At 57.1% G+C, this 25,585-nt stretch overlaps 1 protein-coding gene across 1 annotated transcript in view; it reads left to right on the top strand.

The window, feature by feature from the left end:
- THBS2 (thrombospondin 2) overlaps nt 1-23,761 on the top strand; it is a 33,366-nt gene extending 9,605 nt beyond the window's left edge. Inside the window, exons 4-22 of the mRNA XM_012664816.1 lie at nt 458-542; nt 4,220-4,416; nt 6,300-6,440; nt 7,076-7,172; nt 8,774-8,944; nt 9,143-9,319; nt 10,125-10,298; nt 10,710-10,837; nt 10,913-11,065; nt 11,451-11,669; nt 13,371-13,478; nt 14,197-14,356; nt 15,822-15,940; nt 16,484-16,718; nt 17,712-17,939; nt 18,381-18,652; nt 19,192-19,289; nt 20,335-20,474; nt 22,025-23,761. Coding sequence (XP_012520270.1) covers nt 458-542; nt 4,220-4,416; nt 6,300-6,440; nt 7,076-7,172; nt 8,774-8,944; nt 9,143-9,319; nt 10,125-10,298; nt 10,710-10,837; nt 10,913-11,065; nt 11,451-11,669; nt 13,371-13,478; nt 14,197-14,356; nt 15,822-15,940; nt 16,484-16,718; nt 17,712-17,939; nt 18,381-18,652; nt 19,192-19,289; nt 20,335-20,474; nt 22,025-22,032 — 2,910 coding nt within the window. The 3' untranslated portion in view covers nt 22,033-23,761. The remainder of the gene's footprint in view (nt 1-457; nt 543-4,219; nt 4,417-6,299; nt 6,441-7,075; nt 7,173-8,773; nt 8,945-9,142; nt 9,320-10,124; nt 10,299-10,709; nt 10,838-10,912; nt 11,066-11,450; nt 11,670-13,370; nt 13,479-14,196; nt 14,357-15,821; nt 15,941-16,483; nt 16,719-17,711; nt 17,940-18,380; nt 18,653-19,191; nt 19,290-20,334; nt 20,475-22,024) is intronic.
- The last annotated feature ends 1,824 nt before the right edge of the window (nt 23,762-25,585 follow it).

Here is a 25,585-nt window from a genome sequence, read left to right as displayed (position 1 = left end):
CCCTCGCCAGGTGGAGGGCAGCCTTCTCGACCCCGCGTCCACGTCTCGGATGGGGCCAGCGGACACTCCTGAGCCTTTTAGCCGAATGCGAGTGCGTCGGTGGCCACGAGTGCTCTGCAAACTGTTAAATAGCAGCGGCCCCATGTCCGTGAGCCCGTTCAGAAGACAAAACGGGCTGCGTCCCTCCTAGGGCCGCCCTTCCTCTCCAGGGAGCACTCTCTTCCGCTAGTTGGTAAATTTCTTATGTTAAACTCCCATTTCTTCTGTCATGCATGAAAATAAATTTAAAAAGTAACATGTACAGAAAAACAGGTTATGAAGAGGTTTCATGCATGCCACACAGAAGAAAATATTCTGTTTGAAGATTCCATCTTGCATTTTTAGAATGTCATTTATCCTGACATCAAATATTGGATATTTGCCTGTTGCTCAGTTTTCTTCTTGTATCTATTCACAGGGTTTGCTTCAGAATGTCCACTTAGTCTTCGAGAATTCTGTGGAAGACGTTCTGAGCAAGAAAGGTTGTCAGCAGGGCCAGGGAGGTAGGTGAGCTTTGGACAATGCGTCCATGTTTCACTTCCCGTCTTAGGGTTTCTCTTTGGCATGGGGTGTGTGTGCGTGTGTGCGCGCTAGTGAAGATTTAGGTGAAAATATTTGAATAAAGTACCATTATTATCTATGATGCGTCTATCAACTTAGACATGTCGAACTGTGAAAATGATAAATTTCTTAAAGGATTAATTTTGCATACATTTTAATAATCCAAAAAATGTCATTACACAAGCCGAAAATGAATAGCCGACACTTTAACATGATTTCAAATGTAGATGAGTTTTTCAGTATATTAATTTGAGCGTAAGAAAGTACCATAGATATTTGTCAAACTTGATTTGTAGACGTTGTCCGATAATATTCAGAGTCGTTGATTTCATCGTATTATGAAAATCTATGCTACTTAAATTACTGATGGATGATCTCACGTTGTCTGCTAGTTACAAATGTGAATTGTATTTCCAACCATATTTGGCTAGCATTTAGCTTGTGAAGGTCACTCTGTCAGGCTCTTAAAATGCGGTATGTCATTTAATCTTCAGAATAGCTTAGAGACAGGCACTTTCATCTTCCTCATTTCACGAGGACAGAAACTGAGGCCGGAGAAGGTTGTGCGAGGTGCTGAGTTTGCGCCCTGCGAGCCGTGGGCAGGCCCCTCCCTGGGTCTCGCAGCGTCCGATGCAGGGTTTTTACCTGCCCCGCGGTCCAGCGTGTGTCTTTTTTCATGAAGGCCACGTGATTTCAATTCTAAATTATGACAACGACAAGCTTCTTTTATGGGTCAACGTGCAGGCTGTGTAGGGTTTGGTGTCTTTGATGCAGAATTACCGTGAGATCCCGCAGTGAGCTTCAGAAGCGTGCGCTGTGCATGTCCCAGCCACTGTGCGCATCCCGCAAGCATCAGTCTCACGGAGACTCCGGGCCACCTTGCACGCCCCACCAGCTGGCCGAGTTTCTCCCAGTGCCGCCAGCCTCCGCTGCTGCGGGAGTCACCAACTGAGCAGGGCCCCTCTCACCGTGAGGTTGCGCCTTTCGGCCTGTTGTCTGTGACGTGCGGGTGGGGAAGGCACAAGGCCGTGCTTTGGGGAGGGCTGTGGTGCGAGGACAGACACGTCCGATCTCGGATACGCTCACTCGCCCGCCTTCACTGGCCAGGGTGGTTGTAGCTCAGGACCAAATCTCACCCCTGTCTTCTAGTTGCTGCTAAAATGCCACCTAACAGTCCTGAGGATCAAGTCCGTGCCTTTTGGGGGTGGGCCACAGTCACTGAAAAAGCAAAGCGTTCTGAAGAGGCGGGACAGCTGTGTGACGTCGGAGACCGAGCCTGTAGGGACAGGAGAGGAAGGGTGTGTGGGGGGCCCTGGTGCGAGGAGGACCCGATTTTACTTAGACAATGAAGCTGCGCATGAATCCGAGAGTCCCCTCTGCCAGGTCGGCAGTTAGAACCTTGTGACGGGGAAGAGGGAAGGGACACGTTTTATTATCCATGAAAGGAGGATGGAAGTTGGGCTCGAATCCTAATCCTGGCCCTGACCCCAACCCCGACGCTGCGTAAGGGGCCTGTGTTGTCCGAGGGGTGACTGGCCCACAAGCAGCGCCGTCTCGGCTCGTGAAAGGGCTCAGACGTCTGAACAAGGCAGTTCAGTCCCCAAGGTTCATGGGTTCGTGGCGGTGGGACTTCTGAGCACACTTTTTTGCTGCAATAATTTTTTAAATTTGTTATATTTTAGATACATACATATGCATACGTGTGTACTTCCACTAATATATACAAACATTGTTTTCATAAATAGAAACCATACTCTTAGCAGTGTCCCTAATCACAAATTTGTATCGTCATTGGATGCGGGTCGAGTTAAACTAGAACGGGGTGGCCGACGGCCTGCTGGGTCTGTTGTCGTGAGGAGTGGTGGGGGCACCAGCCCGCCGTGCAGACACGGTCCCCAGCTCCGTGTGAGCAGACCCCGTGTGCTTGTGTGTTTTACCGACGCACCATCCTAGCGGGCGCGGCTTCCTGCAATGGCCAGGTCAGGGATCCCCGGAACTGCTGAGAGCCAACGTTTCAAAGTGACAGGAAGCTCCCAGACCTTCTGGAAAAGCAGATTTACACAGAAACCTAAGTGTTCCCTCTGGGTGTGGAGTAAGTAGGATCTGTACATTTACGTCTCTCTGAGAACATCTCACAGTCGACTGTGGGTCGGCCACTCGGAGCTCTGGGTCCGCCGGGGCCCATGTGACGGCCATTAAATTTCCATTACGCTCCTGCACCGGCCACGCCAGACTCAGAGAAAGTTGGGCCTACAGGAGCAGCTAGTGGGTGAGCTGGTGCTTGGGAATGGCGTGAACGTTTTTACTGTTTGTTAAAGACGAGAGCAACCTCGCGAAGGGCCGGACGTTAGGGTCGCACACGGGGAGTGTTGGCAGAAGCCAGGGACTCGCAGGCCGGGGGAAGGTTCCTGTTGGGTCAAACCAGACTCACGGCAGGGCAGGGAGTGAACAGATATATGTACTACTTTTGGCTTAACTAGTAAAGGAATGAAAAATAAATATCCTGGATAAGTTAAAGATTCTTTTTAAACAAATGAAAGTAAATACAGTGAGTAAAATCCACTCAGACTCCATCTAAGCGAGCTCCCCAATCCCCCATATATACATGCAGCTGTTAGTATGTTGGTATTTATGAGGTTGCACATGCTCAGAGACATAATGGATTTGAGGGAAGCTTCTAGCTTAGTGTGAATTGCAACACGGCTTTTAACCGAGTAACAAAAGCTTAATAATGGAATGCCTGGCAGAATTGTGAGATTTACAAGTAATAATTCAGCAGCGATGGAATATCTGAGAAAAAAAATTAAGCATTTCAAATATGTGACCATCACCTGAAGAGGAAGCCAGACCCTGGGTGAGAACAGCCGTGATGAGCCTGCCGGGAGCCCCTGCCAAGCCGTGTCCCAGTGGCCTGCGGGGCCGAGGAGGCTCCGGGGTCAGTCCGTGAACTGTAGATCACACCCACACGTTCGTGAACTGGGGCGTCAGGCGGCCCGTGGGCTTCTGGGACCACGAAAGGCGGCCTCCTTGCGGGCCCGGGTTTGTCAGCGGTGGTGTCTGCCCTGCCCCCAGGAAGGGGCCCTGGGCTGGCAGAGCCCCGGGTGGAGGCGGGCAGGACGTGGGGTCTCCAGGAGCTCGTCCCTTGGAGCAAGAAGACGACGGGACTTGCTCTGATGGAGAACAAGGAGCCACGGGAAAGAGCGTTCAGGATGGAAAGAGGGAGCAGTGAGGAGTTGGAAATATGAGGTGTGCTCTTGGAGAAGGAGATTCGGATGGGGCTGACAGGAGGGGATGGGTAGGAAGCCAGAGAGCTGTTGCCACCCCCGAGCGTGAGTGAGCTGCTTGGTGCTTGACCCCGCGTGCGCCCTGGCACAGGTACACGCTCTAACACTCCGCGTTTCCTGTTGCTAAGCCTAACCTCTGCCCCCCTCCTCTTCGAAAGCCGGGTCTTAACTGGAGACAGCCGCCTGCAGCTCTCTTGTTGGTCTCGGGCGTCATCTAGCACGAGGCCACTCAGGGGCCGCCGCGGGTCAGCACCGCAGCTGGGGCACCGCCATGCGCACCCAGGGCGGGGGTCCGCGGCGGCCGGTCTCTCACCGTCTGTGCTGTGCTTCCGCAGCGGAGCTCAACGCCATCAGCGAGAACACGGAGACGCTGCACCTGAGCCCCCACGTCCCGACCGAGTACGCGGGTGCGGGCGCGGGGCAGAGGCCACTCGTGTGCGAGCACTCCTGCGAGGAGCTGGGCAGCATGATCAGCGAGCTCTCCGGACTCCACGTCATCGTGAACCAGCTCCACGAGAACCTGAAGAGAGTGGTGGGTGCCCGAGGGCAGGGCCGGCCGCGGAGCGCAGACGCGCTTTGTGCTTGGCGCCCTCCGCCAGCAGGGTCTCTGGAGGACCAGGCGGGCTGCGTCTGGAAGTCGCCGCCCGCAGGGGAGGGTTACTGCTGGGCTCTGCAGCTGCGGGAACTTGCATAGACGTTAGGGAGCGTTTCGAATGCAGACATGGGCCTCAGATACACAGTCTTCAAACTAAATTCCTAAGTTTGAGGAATTTATCTTCTCAGCCAAAGATATATGTATAGGAAGTGCTTTTATTGAAAGGATCGGTAGTGGAGGAGTAGCCTCAGAGGTTTGAGGAGCACGGCCCGTCCTTAAAGAGGGGATGTCACCGTGAGGCTGACGTGAGGCAAATCCACTTGTGCCCGCACAGCCCGTCCGAGGAGGGACAGGTGCCCAGGGTGCCTCGGAAAGGGCGACGTGACGTAGGAAAAGGGACCTGCAGGTGACGCGGTTCTCGCGGTCATGTTGCCCTGCCGTGTCCGGTGCCTGAGCTGAGGTGCGGCCGTGGCGACGAGAAGACGCCAAGTAAATGAAGCCAGGAGAGGGCAGCAGCGGGCAGTGGGGGCTGGGGGGCCCAGTTCCTCCTTTTCCCGTTCTCAGGGCCGCTGCGGGGAGCATTTCCCAGGAGAGGGTGCTGAGACGCTGTGCCCGGGGCCTCATCCCTCCCGCCTTCCGTCTCCACTTGGAAGGGCCCGGGCGTTATTCCGATCCTGGTCCGGATGTGGCAGGACCAGCACGACCTCCGCTTCTCTGGGGGCAGGTGGACAGGGCCCCCCAGCAGCAGAGGCAGAGGCCACGGTGCTGGCTCAGGAATCAGCCAGGCGATGTGGTGCAGCTTCCAGAGCTTTCCACCAGGCTTTGGCGCTGGGGCGGTCCTGGGAAGCACAGGTTACCGCGGCTCTCCCCGTCCCCCCGCCCAGACTTCGGTAGAGAGCCGGCCGTCTGCTGGGGGGGAATTACAGAGACTGGGTCTATTACTAGAGAGGCTGCGGCGCTTGCTCGTGTGGGCTGCGTCAGGCACGTCACCTGTCATCCCGCCGTGCGACACCAACGCGGAGCACTTCCACTTCCGTGGAGCGCCGGTGGCGCCCGCACAGCGCGGCTGACCTGGGAACAGAGCTCGGGACGGAGCTGTCCTTGAGTTCACCCTCCAATTGGGATGGACTCGCAGGACCAAGCTACTAAACTTGGGTCAGGGATTAAATTCGTCAACTCCCTGAAACTGCGCCAAAAGCGAGAACGGGGTTGTCTCTGTGCGTTTGTGCATGAGAAGGTCCGCGTCGTTCCGCGGATTCTCAAAGGCTCCAAACCTCCAAGTCAGCAACCGCCACTTGGGGGGAAAAGGTGACACGTGATATTGTCCCAGGAAGATTGCTTACAAGGAGGGAGGGAAAACACGTATTCAGGGAGATGTGGTGCAGTTTTCATTTACTTGATTTTTCTTAAACTTGCATCTTCTGGTCCAGTCTGTGACCCTCGAGACAGCCAGAACCGTCCCTGCCAATCGGCAGAGCAGCACTTGTCACACTTGCTGAACGGAGGGTGAATGCTCTAGTGAGTCCACGCCAGTTTTTAGCCGTGGTGGGCTGTGCCTCCCGGCCGCCCCTCGGTCGCAGCCCGGCCAACGGCCCCCTGACGCCTGAGGCTGCGTAAGGGGAGGTCTTTCGCGGGTCTAGATGTCGTCTACCTTCGCGAGGCTCTGCCGTCTTCCTGCGGGGTTTGCTGCACGCCTGGTGGTTTCTGCCGCTTGACCTTGGAGCTCTCAAACTCGGGACGAACGTTGTTTTTCGCCCATAAGCGAAGGCTGAGCATGGGGTGCTCTTGTCTGTACTTACATGTTCAACTTTCTCTTCCAGTCGAACGATAACCAGTTTCTCTGGGAGCTCGTCGGTGGCCCTCCTAAGACCAGGAACGTGTCCGCTTGCTGGCAGGACGGCCGCTTCTTCGCGGAAAACGAAACCTGGGTGGTGGACAGCTGTACCACGTGCACCTGCAAGGTGAGAGCCCAGAACGTCTGTTCTCTCAGGAGCAAGAAAGCGCCGTGCGCTTCTTCTTAAGGCGCTCTTAACGCACGGCGATGTTCGCTGGCTGCCTGCGAAACTGTGCTCGGATGGGAGGAGACCTGCGAGTCAGACCAGGGGTGCAGGTGACCTCAAGGTGACTTGAGTCAACCTCTTTGCACGGAGGGGAACCAGACCCGGAGGGGAGGACTAGCCAGTGTCGTGTCCCCAGGTGGTTGAGGCAGAGCCGGGGTGGAGAGGCCGGGCAGGGCTCTCGCTCGTCCCTGGTCCCACTGGTTCTGGCACAGTCGGGGGCCCGCAGAAACACCGGGGAAGAGCAGGTCACTGTCGGACACGTGAGGGACAGACAGCTTAGTGTCTTCTCTTTATCGCATCCTTCCTTCTGTCCTGCCACGATACGTGGACGGCTCTGCTGTGTCCCCCTTGCTCAGTGGTGGAGGAAGGGAGCAAAACAGGTTAAGAGCCGTCTCTGAGCCCCAGTGAGAGGAAGAGATGCCTTTACGTCCCATCTGACCGCATCCGCCTGCAGGACAGGCCAATCCACGGCAGGCCTCGCCCCAGCGCCTGTTACCGTCAACGAGTGTTCTAGGGGTACCTTTCTTTGCTTACAGAAATTTAAAACCATCTGCCACCAAATCGCTTGTCCCCCAGCGACCTGCGCCAACCCCTCCTTCGTGGAGGGCGAATGCTGTCCGTCCTGCTTCCACGGTGAGTACCGCCGGCTGCCGTCGCGGTCTCTGCTTGCTCAGGGCTTTGCTGCTGTTTGTCTACCTGTCCCCCTGACCAGTGGCCAGAGCGCACTTTGAAAGTCCTGGGAATTCGGGGGCTGGAGGCCCTGTCCTGCCGTGTGGCTGTCAGAGAGGAAGCCCAGCCGTGGGGACCGGGCCCGTCAGGGAAGAGCCTGACTCTCCAGCCCAGAGGCAGCCCTGCGCGTAAATACCAGCCGCGAGCCTGGGACATGCTCACGTGTGGCCGTATCGAGACAGAGTGGTCGCGGTTGCACACCTGGTGGAAAATGCTGTCGGGAAGTGACCAAGCCAAAGGCCACTCCCAAGGGGGCACCCTAAGCAAAGGACATACATCCCAAGGAGCAGAACCGGGGTTCAGGGCGGAGCTTGAGGCCAACGTTGCTGGGGCTCCCGGCACGAGCGGCGACTCAGTGTACTTGGAAAGACTGAGCTGGCGCCAAAGCCGCGTGGGTCTCCGTGCTGCGCCCAGGCCTGTGCCCCTCGCCCCCCAGCTGGCCCTGTGGGCCGTGCCTGGTGCTCCTGACTCTGAGCAGCCCCTGGTGCCAAGGCCCCTGACGAGATGCTCAGGCCGCCAGGTCTCTGTGGCCCTGACTGTGCGGCCCTCGTCCCTACGTAAGCCGGGCACCATCCCCCAGACATTCTCAGTGTCACCCGGCCCAGGAACCTGGGTGCATGTGGACAGAGAGTGGGTCGCAGAGGAGCCCGGCAGAGCCACTGCGATTTTGAACAAAAAGTGATTTTTTTCTGAGTTTCTGGTACCTTATCTGTAAAATGCAGAAGAATTATCCCCAATCCACAAGGTTAGTCTCACGATGAAAATCAACTGTGCGTGTACGTGAAGGTGCCTGTCGGGTACTCCCAAGGTCGTCTTGCTCGTTGCACGACACAAAGACATGATTCTGACGACCAGAGGCCCAGGTCAGAGCAGAGGAAGGGGTCTGGGGATACAGGGAGCAGAGTGTGCAGAAAAGGCCTCCTGGGGCCCTTTCTCCTGCTTTCCGGGAGGTTTGGACATAGCACATTCCCGGGTGAACCTTTCACTGTTTGCGGGGAGAGCTCTGCTCTCTCTTTTAGGGGCTGTAATTACCTGTGAAGAATTTCTTTGCAGGGAATTGCCTTTTAATCTAACTTGTCTCAATTTAAGTTATTTGGAAATAAATTAATGGCAATACTTGAAATGTTTCATTATTTATGTAACTCAGCAAACAGGCTAAAATGGAAATAAATTAAGTCTTAACTTTAATGAGCCTCATGGAGGCATGATTCAGCGCCCTCTATTGTAAGCTAATTCTAAAAATTTACCAAATGAGTCCTCCGGACACACATGGGTCAAACTGTCCCGACACTCGGATGGCAGACGCTGCTGTGGGTTGTGCCTGTCCTCGGAGGGCACCCCCGGGCACCTCCTCGGCCAGCAGACCTTTGGTGCCAGAAGTCGGGGAGCAGCTGCCCCGAGCCCTGGACGGCTGAGCTCTGACCGAGGCTGTTTCCTGCGCGTCCGCTGTTGGCGGCGCGTCCGTGCGGGGGGCTCACGGCACCGTGTCTGCTTCCTCTGGCCAGCGCTGGACAGTGAGGAGGGCTGGTCTCCGTGGGCAGAGTGGACCGAGTGTTCCGTCACGTGCGGCTCCGGGACCCAGCAGAGAGGCCGGTCCTGCGATGTCACCAGCAACACCTGCCTGGGACCCTCCATCCAGACGCGGGCTTGCAGCCTGGGCAAGTGCGACACCCGCAGTAAGTGCCGGGCCCGGGTCCTCCTGCCGTGGGGGGCGGGGTCGGGTACCTCTCGGCCATTTGGGGGGCTCCTGGGGGACACTCGACCGTGTGCAAGGGTCCCGGCCAGGACAGGGTCCTCTCCAGCTGCTCGTCGGGAAGGCGAACAGCTGGCAGGGCTCAGCCCGAGACACCAGCCCCTCTGCTTCTCCCCGTTAGTCCGGCAGGACGGCGGCTGGAGCCACTGGTCGCCTTGGTCTTCGTGCTCCGTGACCTGTGGGGTCGGCAACATCACGCGCATCCGTCTCTGCAACTCCCCCGTCCCCCAGATGGGGGGCAAGAGCTGCAAAGGGAGTGGCCGGGAGACCAAAGCCTGCCAGGGCGTGCCGTGCCCGAGTAAGTGGGTGACGCCGGGACCCAGGGTGGCGGGTGCACGGGAGGTTCCCAGTGAGCAGCTGCAGCGAGAGCGGGGCCTGGGTGCCAGGCCTGCTCCTGCCCAGCCCGGTGGCAGAAGGGCTGCCGTCCCTGGGCCTGGCTATTTCCTGGAGCTCCCGCTTTGGGATAATGCCACTCAGCTGTGCTCAGCACTCACCTCGTCCGAGCTATCCCGACTTCCTGTGTGTTCAGCCCAGACTGCACGTAGGCACCGCCCGTCCTCCGTCGGGGGCACCGAGAGCTGCGGAGCTGTCTCGGGAGTGGGGGGCCAGTAGGTGCTTCCCTGGGTCTGGGCAGGCTGGCGGCAGAGGTGGCCGGGCGCACACGGCGCAGAGCCCCAGGGACTTGCTAGGGGGGCCCGTCCATGGCGCGCACTGATGGTGGGAAAAAGGAGAACACGGGGCAATTGCTCTCGCGTCCGAACTCTCCCCACGATTGGTACAAATTCTTTACGGTACAATCCAGTTTCATGCAACGCTCAGAGCTGGGACCCTCCCCTGGACGGCACCTGGGGAAGAGCTCTGGGCCTCCAGGTTCACGGGGGGTGTGACCCTCTCCCGGGGGCAGAGCACAGCCGCGGGGAGCCTGAACCGGACGTGAGGACTTGGCGCCCGCACGCTCTGGCCACAGTGCAGTCCCGGCAGAAAGAGCCCAGATTTTTGCCGTGTGGGGAGCAGCGCGGCTCTGCTGTCCCCTCCGGAGTCAGCGTGATCGCGTTCCCGCCTGCGTGACCCTCCTCTGAGACCCCGCTTGGCTCTCCCCGCAGTCGACGGCCGCTGGAGCCCCTGGTCCCCGTGGTCGGCCTGCACCGTCAGCTGCGCCGGAGGGATCCGGGAGCGCGCGCGGGCCTGCAACAGCCCCGCACCCCAGCACGGCGGCAAGGCCTGCGTGGGCGACGTGACCGAGCGCCAGATGTGCAACAGGCGGAGCTGCCCCGTAGGTGGGTGCGCGGACCTGCGCCGCCGGGGTGGTCTGGAGAGACACTGGGCTTTATTCTGATGAGAAGCGCAGACGTTTCGGGAAGTGCGTAGGAAACACAGGAAAGTCAGTTACTCCCAAACCGTGCACCGGTAGTGCTTCGGCAGCCGTGCTCCGCGTCCCTGCGTTTCCACGCAGACGGGGGAGGCAGCGTGGTGAGGGCGCCGAGTGTCGTGGGAGTCACGGCACGCGCTGTCCTGACCCACGCGCCCTTGGAGATGGTGTCGCCATGGCCGTCCAGCACACCCGCGTGGCCGTCAGCAGGATACTCTGGCTGCGCGGTGGGGGACAGCCAGAGGGGCGCAGGGGCCGCGCCTGTCGGTGGGGCGGGTGGTGTCTGGACCGTGGGGCTCACTCTTCTCCTCCCGGCCAGACGGGTGTCTGTCCAACCCCTGCTTCCCCGGAGCCGAGTGCAGCAGCTTCCCCGACGGGTCCTGGTCCTGCGGCTCCTGCCCGGTGGGCTTCCTGGGCAACGGCACCCACTGCGAGGACCTGGACGAGGTGGGTGCCCCTGCCCCGGGCAGCAGGGCCGCGCGGAGGTCGGGAGCGTCCGCTCACGCGTGCGTGTCCCCGCAGTGCGCCCTGGTGCCCGACGTCTGCTTCTCCACCGGCAAGGCGCCCCGCTGCGTCAACACCCAGCCCGGCTTCCACTGCCTGCCCTGCCCGCCGCGCTACCGGGGCAGCCAGCCCGTGGGGGTCGGCCTGGAGGCGGCCAGGACAGAGAAGCAGGTGCGTGAGGACGACCTTCCTGAGGGTTGTTAAAGCTTTGAAAGATCAGGCGAGGCCCGAGAAGTGGAAAAGGTTAGAGGAAGGGAGGGGCTCGCCTCGGGGAGGCTGGGGCCCCACGCCCAGCCCCGTGCCGGTCCCCTCGGTGCGGGCGGTTAGATGCACGAGCGTCACGTGAGCGGCTTTATGTGTCCGTGTCCTCGCGTTGTGAGCCACGGGGGCCTCAAAGAGGACGTTTGCGTTGCTCACGGATCAGGCCTTGGAATCTCATCTGGAAAGAGCAGAATTTTCGGCTCCTGGACTCTTGCCCAGGCCGCCCTCCCGCGTCCCCGGGTGCTCGGCTGCCCGCGGCGGGTGCCCGACGCCTGCCGTAACCGACTGTCCCCAGGTGTGTGAGCCCGAGAACCCGTGCAAGGACAAGACGCACAGCTGCCACAAGCACGCAGAGTGCATCTACCTGGGCCACTTCAGCGACCCCATGTACAAGTGCGAGTGCCAGACGGGCTACGCGGGCGACGGGCTCATCTGCGGGGAGGACTCGGACCTGGACGGCTGGCCCAACCTCAACCTGGTCTGCGCCACCAACGCCACCTACCACTGCGTCAAGGTGAGGGCGCGGCGGCCGGGAAACGGGGCTGCGGGTGTCTCTGTGCCCCCTTCGTGGGGTCGGGGGGTGGCTGGGAGCATATCCCAGGCGTCCTGCCCGACGGGCTGTGACCCCCAGGTCGAGTTCTGTCCCCTCAGTCCCCTCCCCTTCCAGGGGTCACTGTGAGAACCGCCCTACTCTGCCCTGTGGCCGGGGTCTCCCCGACACCTGTCCCCGGCACACGCTGCAGGGAGGCGGGACACGAGTTCCAGGGTGGAGAGGCCGAGCTGTCCTCGGGCCACTTAGAAGGGAGTAGTGGACGTTTCTTCACGGAGACGCAGGAGCCACGGCACGTGAGCGCTCAGCCCCCAGGAGGACGAGCTGCGTCCGTGGCCACCGTAACAAACACCCACAACCTGGGCCTGAAAAGGACATTCACTGTCCCTCAGCTCTGGAGGCGACACATGCTGGGCCGGGCGCTGGCAGGGCCGACTCCCTCAGGGGCCCGGGCAGGAGCTCCCCGCCTCGCAGCTCCACGGGCTCCAGGAGGCCTCTGCCTGCCCCGCGTGTCACTGTCCCCAGACTCCGCTGCCTCTCTCCTGCGGGGAGGCCTGTGGCTGTGCTCAGGGTCCCCTCCAGGACCCTTAGCCTAACGGCGTCTTTCACCACGTGAGGTGGCAGCCACGGGCTCCAGAGATGAGGGCCTTCCTCCCACAATGGTCAGTGCGGCTTATGCCTTAAGAAGGTCAGAAGTGTAAGTGCTACAAACTTACGAAGAATCATTTGAAAGCGTAAATGTGTTCATTTGATACTTAATCATGGTGAATTTTGTGTAGCACAGTTTTGATTTTAATTTTCTCTTTCAGTCTCACTTGATTAAAAATGGCAAATGTTCACTGAAACAAGAAATGGCCAGCAAGGGAGGCGCAGACTCCACCCTGCGCCCCCTCTTGCCCCCCCGGCCCTGCGGTCCCGGGCTGAGCGCAGACGCAGCCGGGCCAGGCTGCAATAGGGACATCCTGAGCGTTATCATGTGTGGGCGTGAAATTTCAGAGAGGAATTTAACAGCTTCCAAAACGGCCCAGCATAACCCCAAATTCACATACGCAACATCTGAGGACCCAGATTTACATGTGAGACCCAACCAGACAGCCCCACACGCTGTCCCGCTGTCCCCACTGCCGTCGTCAGCATCTGCACGGTGCAGCCGAGTTGCGGCGCAGCCGGGTGGAAACAAAGCACCTCCCGTCGCTTTTTCCCGCGGAGACGGGAACTAGCAAATGACGTGCAGTTCTGAGCCTTGGTTGCTAACAGGTCACGGACACCCTCAAAGGGCTCCTCCCTTGGAGGGTTTTGGCTAGCGAGGGTCAAAAGTTCACGAGCTTTGGCCGTGCGGTTTATGAGTCGATGTCCGTGGGAGGAAGGGGCAAGGAGCCTGCGTCCGCGGCACGTTCCACGGAGCGGGAGGTCCGCGCTCTGCTCTTGCCTGTGCGGTCATCCGCGACCTCCCGGGCTCTGGGCTGGAGCGCAGGCTTCTTTGTCTCGGGCACCAGACGTGATGACGTCCCTTCCAGGGCGGGACTCTAGCCTCTGGCCGCCCGTCGGGGCAGAGGTCGGCGCCCGCGTCCTCACGCTGGACTCGCTGTTGTGTTGCTCCGATGTTTCGAAAGAAGAGGCCTTTTCAGAACGATTTCACGACTATTGTTCTCTCTCTAATGACAGGACAACTGCCCCCACCTGCCAAATTCGGGGCAGGAAGATTTCGACAAGGACGGAATTGGCGACGCTTGTGACGACGACGATGACAACGACGGCGTGAGTGACGAGAAGGTAGGGCGGGCCGCGGGCCGCGCGCCGGGCGCCGTTCCCGGTTTCAGGAGTGAGAGGCTGGGAGGGGGCACCGAGCTGTCCCAGGCAGCCTGCAAATGCGACGCCGCGGCCGTGGCGGGTTCCCGTGCGCAACTCCCCAAAGCCTCTCGTAGGGTCGACCGTCCGCAAAGGAAGACGCGCTGGGCGCCGCCTGCCTTCAGCGCTCCGCTGCGCGCACGTTCGGCGGTTTCATTTGCTCTTCACCCACAGAAAGGCGCTTATCCGCCCTCTCCCCGGGGGAGCCAGCGACCGGGGAAGCTGACTCCACAGCGAGCCACGTTCCCGCGTTTGTGGGGACATTTAAGATATTGCACTTTGCCGAGACAATCGCTGCACACGATTTCTGACACAGTATCTGATACAGTATCCTCGGGTACTGATTTAACGCGTTGGTGGAAAAGCACGGTTGCAAGGATAGAACAGTTTCATTCACGGCCTCCTCCCCTCTGACCTCGTCCACTCACCGACGCGCTCGCTGATCCCCGCCCCTGTCTCACAGTGAAATGTCTGCCGCCGCGACATGAAGACAGGCGCATGAAGGGTTATGGATGTTTGACGCAGAGAAAGCGCTTGGCTGGGGCGAAGGGGATTCTCCAAATCTCTGTTGCTGCCTCGATCTGGTTTGGGGGCCCCACGGAGGCCGCCCGCGCGTCCCTCTGAACCCCCCACTTTGTCCTAGGACAACTGCCAGCTGCTCTTCAACCCCCGCCAGTTCGACTACGACAAGGACGAGGTCGGCGACCGCTGCGACAACTGCCCCTACGTGCACAACCCCGCGCAGATCGACACCGACAGCAACGGCGAGGGCGACGCCTGCTCCGTGGACATCGACGGCGACGGTCGGTTCCTCTGGGGCCGCGGACGCCATGTTCTGTCCCGGGTTTCTTTGCCGAGCCCAGTTCCATCTCTGTGCTCACACGAGAGGAAGCGATTCCTTGAGCTGCTCCCCTGGGAGTCCGTCGTCCTCGGCCCTGTCGGGTCCCGGCCTGGGGACTGCCCTGTAGGACACTGCATTTGTCACACCCCTGTCTCTGTCCTAGCCGCGGAGCCCCGCGCCCTTCCGGGACTTCTCATGGTATTTTCTCCAACGCGCCCCCTTCACCCGAACCCCAAGAAGCCGTCCTCCATCACACTGCCTCTCAGAGCCAGGGGTCTGTCCCTCAGCCTCTGCGGGGACATCTGCTCTGCGCTCTAGTCAGTCTGCGGGGTGCCCTCACAGGGGCTGGGGTCCCGTCAGCCAGGACCCTGCGGTCCCATCGTGGGGACCGCGGACACTGCTCTGGGCCGGCGCTGTACCTGGAGATGCCGGTGGCCTCAGTGAACGAGCCCTGCGACCCACAGTGTCACCGTCACTGCTGGGTCCTTCCTTCTGTCGGGTGTCTGGGGACCAGGGAGCGATTCCGTAGGTCCGGGCTCTGGCTCCCTCTTGCAGGCCCGTCCCCAGCCCCGGCTCAGCCTCGTCCCTCCGGCCCCCACTGACCGGTGTCCTGCCCCGTGGCTATTCCTTGGTGCATCTGTTCACCTTTTCGTCCACGCTGTCTCCAGGGCAAGTCTGCACAGAGCTGCGCAGTCGGGAGGCTCCTCCCACGCCTGATGTGGGCGGTGTCGCGGATGCGCAGACGCTGGGTCTCCAGCTCCAACACCCTGGTTTTTATGGCCCTTCCTCTCACCTTGAACCCCGTGTGTGATCTCTCCCCCACCCCAGCTTCCACTGGCCAGGCAAGGCTGCGTCCTGACGGGTGACACTCTGCTCTGTCACCGGGGCCTGTCAGCAATGGCACTATTTAGGCCACCGCTGACGCAGGCTTCCTCATAACTCCAATATCAAAGGAATTTGTGTTCTGTGTTCAGATTTCTTGAAATAAGATATTGCACCAAAAACCCCGTCGGTCTCGACCGCTGCCGTTTTCCTACTAACGCGCGTAGGCGACGAGCCCGTGACTGAAGCCAGCGAGCTCCCAGGCGCTCCGCTCAGCACGTACTTTCTGGCTGGAAACCGGGCGAGCAGCCGACCTGGCCAGCTCAGACGTCCACGCCGGGGGCACGTGTGGGGGCCGCTTGCTGTGTGGCGCCGCCCGGAAATCTCCACGGGCCGGTCCTATTTTAATCTAAGGGAGCCTGGATTTTGGTGGGAAATAGGTCATACATTCTCCCACGAATCCAGTCGTTCTTACGTTTTACTGTGTTCTTAGGTTTTAAGATTATTTTTATGTGCTAGTTTGGCTGTAAGCTGTCGATGCGGTGGGAGAGTGATGGCTTCCTCCAAACTCAGCGTGACCCTGGTCTTTCCCTGGATACCGACAGACGTCTTCAACGAGCGGGACAACTGCCCCTACGTCTACAACACGGATCAGAGGGACACGGACGGCGACGGCGTGGGGGACCACTGTGACAACTGCCCCCTGGTGCACAACCCCGACCAGGTGAGCTGAGCCCCTGCTGACACGTGCACCTGAGCCGCCCTGTGAGCTCTGCCCGGCACGACGGCCAGGGGTTTCTAGGTGTTTCTGCTGAAAACAGTCCCTGAACTGAGACCCCAGCACAGTTCTGTGTCTCAGTGGTGACAGGCCACACAGATGATGACAAAGGTTGTGTCTCGCGCGACTCTATCCGTGTCTCCCCGCGGCAGACGGGGACCGGCCTCCCTGCCAGGTTGCCTTTGTGACACAGGCGTCGTGGTCCGTGGAGCATAATGTAGCGAACGGTGTAAAAAGACACCTAACGACGAAGTAGTTGAATGTTCCCAGTGAAGCGAGCCCTGCGGAGCGTTGGCGCCGCAAGGAGAGGTTCCCGACCCAGTCCCGGCTCTGGCGGGGACGGCGCTGCTCCCCCGCCGGCCACTCCCTCTCCTCCGCCACGGCTGCCTGGCCATGCGATGGGCCGTTGGCGTTCAGTCCCGCGTCTGCAGGGTCCTCTCCACTCGTCCAACCCGTGTCCTAAGCCGTCTCCCTCATGCCCGACCCCAGACCGACGTGGACAACGACCTCGTGGGCGACCAGTGTGACAACAACGAGGACATCGACGATGACGGCCACCAGAACAACCAGGACAACTGCCCCTACATCTCCAACGCCAACCAGGCCGACCACGACGGGGACGGCAAGGGCGACGCCTGCGACTCGGACGACGACAACGACGGTGTCCCCGACGACAGGGACAACTGCCGGCTCGTCTTCAACCCGGACCAGGAGGACTTGGACGGTAGGTGCCCGTCTGTTCCTGCGGGGACGTCACCTCATTCTCCTGGTGGGAGCACGGCTGTTGCGCCGGGCGTCTTGCGGGGTCGGGTCCTTGGGAGGCAGTTTCTTTTGCTGGGTGCACGTCTGTGCGTGGCGGGTGAGGAGAGCCCGCGGCGTCTGACTTTCAAGCTTCCATGATCTGGACAGAAATGGCCGTTACACACGCGGTGAACGGGGATTGGGCGAGTGCCGCCAGGGAGGGGACGGGGGTCGCGTCACGGTCAAAACAAACAAAAGCAGCCACAGTGTGACATGCGGGGGAAGGGCTGCTCTGCCAGTGGCTGCGTGCATCAGTGTCCGCAGCAGCGCGGTCTCGAGGACTGACCACCAGGGTCGGTGCCGCGCCTGCGCCAGAGGCCACAAAATAGGCCAGTTTGGCAGACGCAGTCCGCCTGTGAGCGTCAACACCCACGGGCAGCGGGACCCACGAGTGCCACGGTGTGTCCCCCGCGCCAGCCGGCCATGGCCCCCTCTCCCCACGCCCCTGCCTCGACCTCACCCAGAAACCCCCAGGCAGCCCCCGAACAAGGGGGTCCACGTCTCCCCGGGAAAAGCCACTTCGGTGTCAGTTCTGCTGCAATGCGAGTGGACCGTGGGAGCAGGGGCGAAGGCCACAGCAGACGTTGCCGGAACTGTCGGAGGTTCAGCCTGATGTTTCCGACAGGCGCTCGGAGTCCCGGCTGAGTTTGGTGTCAGACGCCGGGGGTGGCTCTGGCGGGAAGTTGCGGATCTGGCCTTGGCTGCAGCGTTTATCCTGGGAAGGTCAAAGCGTGTGGACGCCGACCGCGCTCTCCAGCTATGCATTTTAGGGCGGAGAGCGTTCTCCGCACCAGTGCACAAAGTACTTAGTCTTAGGGGTTTCGGAGAACTGTGTATTCGCTTTTCTCAAACAGGAAAGCAAATGGCAAACCGCCGTCTCCGCCTTCTTGTTTTTATATCTGCTCTGTGTAAATAGGTGACGGGAGGGGTGATATTTGCAAAGACGACTTTGACAATGACAACGTCCCGGACATTGACGACGTGTGCCCTGAGAACAGTGCCATCAGCGAGACGGACTTCAGGAACTTCCAGATGGTTCCCCTGGACCCCAAGGGGACCACCCAGATCGATCCCAACTGGGTCATTCGTCACCAAGGCAAGGAGCTGGTGCAGACGGCCAACTCGGACCCCGGCATCGCTGTGGGTGAGCGTCTGCGACACCTCGGCGCGGCCGGCACTGCTCGGTGGGGGTGGGGGGCCGCGGAGGATGCAGGCTGCTCTTGGAGGTCAGGTGGGGGCCGTGGTGTGACATTTCTGGCAGCCCCATCCTGTCTCGCCTGCGAAACCGTCTAACTCATCTCGACAAATACATCACGGGGAGCACGAATCTGTCTCTCCCAAGTCTGAACTTTCAGTAAATCTTTTTATTTCATGGACTCGTTCTATAAAATGTCACGCCATGCAGTAAAAACTTGGTCCTAACTCTAAGCTGGCTCTAAGCAATCCCCCAAATTTCATTGTTCTCCGGGAAAGACCCGGGCTGGTGCAGGGGAGAGCCCGCCACCCCCACACCCGCTGTCAGGGGAGCAGCCGGCCGGGACCCCCGCAGGGTGTCTCTGACGCAGAGCCGTGACTTTGTGCCCAGGCTTCGACGAGTTTGGGTCTGTGGACTTCAGCGGCACCTTCTACGTCAACACGGACCGTGACGACGACTACGCGGGCTTCGTCTTTGGCTACCAGTCCAGCAGCCGCTTCTACGTGCTGATGTGGAAGCAGGTCACGCAGACCTACTGGGAGGACCAGCCCACACGGGCGTACGGCTACTCCGGCGTGTCCCTCAAGGTGGTGAACTCCACCACGGGCACCGGCGAGCACCTGAGGAACGCGCTGTGGCACACGGGGAACACGGAGGGGCAGGTGAGGGCGCCGCGGCGTCCGGCCCGCTCTGCGCTTGCCCGGCGTCTCGGGGCTCAGGCCCCGCCTGCCCCACAGGTCCCCTGCTTTGGTTTTCCTGATTTTAGCTCAAGTCACAATCATCTTAATGATCTTGCTGAAGTGTCTGCTTTACTACAGACGCCCTGCCTGGCATGTTCACACACACGGTTGTTAATCCTCTTGCAAATTTAAATTATCTCCACCCCTTCCAGAGACAGGGAGACCCGAGTATCAGAAGGTTGAGTGTTTTGCTCGGAGTGTCCTGTCCAGGAAGCAGAAGTCCCAGGAGTGAATCTGGGGGTCTCTGGGGGGCTGTGGGGCCCTGTGGTCCAACCACACTGCTCCTCACGGGGGCTCTGGTCCACGGTAGAGGTTTCCACTGCACACGCGTCAGAGCGAGATGCAGCAACAGGAGCCTCACGGAGGGATTTGCACAGTCGTGTTTGTTTCCCTCCTGGTGTTGTGAGCGGGGGTGAGGGCTCAGGGGCCAACTGCACTCAAGGCCAGTGTGTTTCCCCCAGGTGCGGACCCTGTGGCATGACCCCAAGAACATTGGCTGGAAGGACTACACGGCCTACCGGTGGCACCTGACCCACAGGCCCAAGACGGGTTACATCAGGTGAGGTCCTCGCGCCAACTGCATTTCTGCCCTCTGAGTCCCCGTGGTGGCGAATTTGAGCCGTGATGGACAAATAGCCCCCGTGAATTCTGATTTCTGTGTTTTCCTCTGGGTCCTCCAGCTTTAAATATCTTCTGTTTTGCATCCTGCATCTCTACTATGTACTACTTATTTAAAAAAAGAAAATCAAAAGGAAGAAAATTAAATTTATCTTGTCAAAATAACTTGGAGGAAGATGACTGTCTTTTCTCCTGATGAATACCCTGGGTGTGGGAGAGAAACAGCTGCATTTTTTCAAAATTAGCATGTGCTTCATTTGGAGAATGGATTTACAAATATCAGTCCAACAGAATTTTGTGCCGTTGGCATAACAATTGAGGACTTTTTTTTTTTTTTTTTTTTTTTTTTTTTTTTTTTTTTACGAAGTAAATAAGAACCAAGATCTGTCTGGAGTCTTTGCAGACGCTGGGAGAGTACTGTGCCCAGCAGCAGCGAGCAGAGCTGTGCAGGGGCAGCGCGGGCTGGTGGCAGGGGTCTGATGCTCCTCGACACCTCCTGACTGTTCCCTCTCAGACGCTTTAGTGCCTCCAGAGCTCCCCGCCCAGGGCCTGGAGTGCAGAGCTGCCCTGGCCCTGATGCAGCTTCCGTAGCGGGAAGAACTCGGTGCTGGTTCCCGGGAGGTGGAAGGGTCATCTGACTCCCCCAGAGGGTGACTAGGACATGCTCCTCACGCTACCAAGTGGCTCTTTGGCTCCTAAAGTGGGGACTATGCTGAACCCCTTGCCTGGGTGGTTGCAAGTGAAGTCACGTTGCAACAGCGCATGAGTTGCGAGGAGGAGTGCTTAGGGCCGGTGGGTGCGGTTTAACCGGTGGCAGAGTGTGTGAGGAGAAGCAGGTGCTGCCCCTGGTCTTCACGAAGGCCGGGCAGAGGGCTCAGGCTCCCTTGCATCCACGGCCGGTAGCTGGGGCTGACCTCTGGCCTCTGCTGAGCCGCGTCTCAGAGCTCATGTTTGCTTTCTTTCTCCTCTTTGAAAACCATTTTTAGGGTCTTGGTGCATGAAGGGAAGCAGGTCATGGCAGACTCAGGGCCGGTCTATGACCAGACCTATGCTGGCGGGCGGCTGGGTCTGTTTGTCTTCTCCCAGGAAATGGTCTACTTCTCGGACCTCAAGTACGAGTGCAGAGGTGAGTGTGGGCCAGCGCTTGGGTGCGAGGCCGCGGCACACAGGTGGGAAGGGAGTGTGCGTTTCACTTTTCCTTTCACGGAAGCTGTGCATCGTGCCAATAGCCCAGTGCGATACATACGTCAGGGTGTCTGCTTGTTCCTAGCAGATGCTTTGTTGGGTCAGCTTGGGTGGTTTTTTCTTTGTTTTAAATTGCACTTGGATGCTTTGGTGGGACAGAACTTTCCGATTATTCAGAGGTTCCATGAATCCCCCCGTCCTACACCCTGTAGCTTCCTGTGTTGTCTATACCTCCTGGGCTCCTCAAGGCATTTCAGATTGCTGCCCTTGCTAAAAAGTGGAGGAAGGAAGAAAGGAAAGGAAGAAAGGAAGGGAGGGAGGGAGGAAAAGGTTCCTCTTTAGTTATCTCTCTAGGAGTATATTTGAATCAAAATATTGTAGACCTGCAAGGGAACTTGAATCCTCTCTGGTCTAATCTCATGCCTTCATATGGACATGAAAACATTCCCCTTCCGTAGATGAGGTGAGTAAGGCTCAGAGATGCTTCTCAAAAATCACACATAAAGTAAAGAAATGAAAGGAAGACGAGAACCTTGCTTGCTTCTGGTGAAGTTTCTTTTCCTTATGTTAGGTTGGCTTTTGAGACTTTGCATGTTTCCATCCATCCATCCATCTGCCCATCTACCCTTCTATCCACCTGTCCATTCATGCAGACATCCATCTGTGCGTTCACTCATCTTGCCACCCATCCATTCACCTGTCCACCCTTCCATCTTACCCATCCATTCATTCTTCCTTCCTCCAACAATTCATCCTTCCATCCATGCATCTATCCATCCACTGTTCCATCCATCCACCCATCCCTCCTTCCTTCCTACCATCATTCCTTCCTTCCTTCCAACCATCCATCTTACCCATCCATTCATTCTTCCTTCCTCCAACAATCCATCCATCCATCCATCCACCACTCCATCCACCATTCCATACATCCACCCATCCTTCCTTCCAACCATCCATCCTTTCATACAACTATCCATCCATCCATCCTTCCATCCATCCTTCCTTTCTTCCTTCCAACCATCCATCCGTCCATCCATTATTCTTTCTTTCCTTCCTTCCATCCATCCTTCCTTCTAACCATCCATCCTTACATGAATCCATTCATCCATCCTTCCTTCTTTCCTTCCAGTCTTCCTTCCTTCCTTTCAAGCATCCATCCTTCCATCCAAGTATCCATCCATCTATCCTTCCTTCCATCCATCCATTCATCCATCCAGCCATCCAGCCTTCCTTTTTCCTTCTTCCCTACATCCATCTTATCCATCCATTCATTCTTCCTTCACCAATCCATCCTTCCTTCCTTCTTTCCTTCCAGCCATCCATCCGTCCATCCAGGCAGCCATCCTTCCATGCATCTGTCCATCATCTATGTATCTATATATATTATAAATGTCATTTTTAATTCAAATAATGATATTTTAGGTTACAGGTAAAGCAAAATAAAACAAAACCCATGGTGCAGTCATCCTAATTCTATTTGTTGTTTTTTAGACATCTGAACAAGACTTGCTGCATTTCAGTAACGCCCTACACGTGCTGTGGGCCCTGGACCCCGCAGTTCGCCGTGGTCCTTGCCGCTTCCCTCTCGTTAGCAGCCCCTCCTGTCCCTGCCTTAGCTCTGTTGGTTCTGTGCTCCTGCCGTCAACCCAAGCCCAGGTGCCTGCAGAGGACACACACCGACGGACCCGGAGATGGACATCTCAGCCCCCACGGGAACCCACTCTGATACATGAGACTGTGTGGAGTGAAAGCCGGCGTGCCATTGCATTGCTTTTCCTTGTTTGTTTAAAAAGAATGACGTTTACATACAAAATGTAATTACTTACTGTATTTATGTGTATATGGGGTTGGAGGGAATATTGTGCATAAGCCATGGTCATAAATTAAGCATGAAAAATATTGCTAAGCCGCTTTCAGTGCTTAAAGTTGTCACTGTTCTTGGATTAGGGCTGTTCTACGGTAACACACAGATCCTGTCGGATCAATCACAAAGACGCGCCAACTCGAATGTGAAGGAACGGCGTGCTGAGGAAGAGGTTAGAGAGAACAGTCTTGTGCGACGTGGCCCGATACCAAATGATGTAAGATACCAAGTAACCAGTTAGAACCTAGGAAACAATTGCCAATTAACCCAGTGCCGCTCCCCCGCCCTCCCGTCCCGCAGGGAGAGCCCTCACGTGCAGCGGAGAGGCAGCTCTGTGACAGAACGGACACCCTTGCAGAATCGGGGTCACGTGGCTCCATATGGACGTGGCGAAACTTCATTTCAGTCGCAGTTTAGCAGAGCAAAGTGCTCGCTTAGTTTCACGGCTTGGCTTTGCCGTGCAAGGTGGCTGCTTGTGCAGCCGCGGCCCTGAGAGGGTGCCCGGCCGGTCGACATTTGGTTTCTCGGTCAGATCTCTGTGGCGTCGAGAGACTTCCTGGCCCGTTGTCACCCGGCGTAGCGTTCTGATCTCTGGGACTTTGAAGAGTGTCCTTCCCCATGTCTGCTACTAGACGGCAGACCAGCAGGCAGCCCAACCAGAAAGAGCACTTTGGCATCTAACTCCTATTCTAGGCTTCGGAAATTATGGAAAAGTTGCTTTTGCCTACTTTGGTGACACATTTCATTAAGGTTCCAGTTATAAATGTTTTGTTAATATTTATTAAGTGAATATAGAATGCATCTTCATTCACCAATAACTTATTTTCAATATGCTGAGTAACACATAAGTAGTATAATTCTAGAAATAAACATACACCAAGTGCATCACAATATAAAGATACAGTTACAGCAAACATTCTGCCTATCAAACTATCAGGCTTTATAACCTTACATTGTCATGTAAAGCATGCTGTAAAATGCAATGGCATAAGTAAATGCCATTTATAGCGAAGACTTGATAATGGAACCTTAATGTATAATGCTGCCAGTGATTTTGATTCAATATATTTACTGTTATCCATCTGCTGTATATAGAATGATTTTTATTTAAACGCTGAGGAAAATCAGCATTTAGTCTTGCCAGACATACCCAGTAATCAGTAACACAGCAATATACACAGTTTGATTTAGTCTTTGCTTTAAGTTGCATGATCTTTCTGCAGGAAAAAGCAGTTCAGCCCACGCTGCATAAGGGGTTTCAGGAGGGGAGTTTGTCTGATGGGGACAAACGTTTCTCCCCTTCCTGTTAATAGTGATCACATTTCTCTGTCAAATAGGAAGGATACATAACTTTTGTCTTAATTTACACATTTCATTTTGATAAAACTATTTTTTCTTTTTGGCTTTGTTTTGTTGCACTTTTTACATTTTTTGTGTGGAACTGTATTCCCAAGACCAACAGAGGTCGGGTGACGCCATCGAATGTCGTAGCTGCGAAGAGCGCGTAGGTTTCTCCCAGGGGTTGTTGGGTCGAGCCGCGGGATGGTGTGGGAATGGTGATGTGAATATTGAGAATGTAAGATATTTCTTGTAAATTATTTATGTTTTTTTAAAACAAGTTTCTCGTATAGGTTAATGAAACTTCATTTGTTTTGCCAAAAACTGTAAATATTTATTTATTTGTTCACATGGTCAAAATTTCACCACTGAAACCCTGCATTTAGCTACAGCCTCATTTTTATACTCTAAAGGTTAATAACAGGAAATAAACTGTAAAAAGGTTTTCTATAAACGAATCTCTCTCCCTTTTTTAAAAAGAACGAGCAGGGTTTCTACGGGGGGAAAGGGAGAAAAACCCAGACGTGAGAGCCGCCGGCGTTTGCTCCCGGGCCGTGACGGCGCCTGCGCTCGGCCGCGGGTCCCCCTTGCGGTCCGGGCCCGGGGGCAGCGTGTCCTCGTGGGGAGAGACGCTCCTTTCGTCACAGTCGCCGTCCCACCGAGCGCGGCGCTGTGCGCGACCCAACCCTTCACAGCCCCGTCCCGCTCTTCGCACTGTCACACGGGGACGGACTTTCCAGGGACCGGGCAACACGACGGAAACGGCTCAGCACGAGGGGCCTCGCCGGGGGGAGCCGGGCGCTCTCCCGACGCGCCCGCGTTCTGCGCGGCGCCCAGGAAGGGCGCGAGTCACACCACAGCCTCGCTCGCCTGACACGCGCACCACTCGTCACGGGAGGGCGGCAGGACGGAAGCGTCCGGACTCCTGCAGCGGGTCCCCCGCTTTCGTGGGGTGGCTGAGTGTTACGGTGGAGTCGAACGCGGGAGAATCGCCTGAGAGACAGAGACAGAAAGCGAGAGACAGAGACAGTGAGAGAGACAGAGACAGAGCGAGAGAGGGAGAGAAATTGGGGACAAAACCAGCATAGTTGGCTGCAACGGGCTGGGATGAGCGGAGGGTGGAGCTCTGAGGTATCGGGAGCGGCCGTGGGAGGCGTCGGAGTGACAGGGCTGGAATCTTCTCCCGTCGCTCTCTGGTCTCCTGCTCGCTGTGTCACAGTAACACGAGGACGAGGACCCTGCTCTCAAACACCTTCCGGGGAAATGGAATTGCATCTGAAACACGATTCAGGTACGAAAAGAAAAACTATCTTGACACCTATTTTCTCACTCAACTCTAGGGACAAAGAGCTGGCTGGTGGGTTGACCAGTTTGCACCTCCTTCCTCTCAGGCTGCTGTTTTATAACGTTTTCTTAAAAAAATCTTCCATGCATGAACAAAGGCTATCTTTTGTAAGAGGAAAGCCGTGTTTTGCCCGAGAAGCTCTGCATTTGGACACAAACTCCGGAGCCGTCCTCCCCTGGGGGTGCGACCCTGCTGACCCAGCTCTCGGGAGGCTCGGTTCTGTCGCCCGTGCGGGGCCACGTGGGCGCGATTCCTGGTACTTCACCCTCCAGCCCTTCACTGCATTCCTCGTGCCCCTCAGAACTTCACGTTCACTGTTATCGGGGCCATACCGGGGGTTTAGAGACGCTCCCTACTTTTTCTACAGCCAGAATTAAAAATACTTTTTGTTTTTAGATCCATTTCAGTTGTAGCCGGTTTTGTGTAGTTCATTTTGAATTTTGGTTTCCCCTACAGTTTAATAAACCACAAGTTTTACACATTTTAATAATGCTGAGTTATGAAG

The sequence above is a fragment of the Propithecus coquereli genome, unplaced genomic scaffold, assembly GCF_000956105.1.
Source record: "Propithecus coquereli isolate 6110/MARCELLA unplaced genomic scaffold, Pcoq_1.0 Scaffold914, whole genome shotgun sequence".
NCBI lineage: Eukaryota > Metazoa > Chordata > Mammalia > Primates > Indriidae > Propithecus > Propithecus coquereli.
This window is presented reverse-complemented; position numbering and strand designations above follow the sequence as displayed.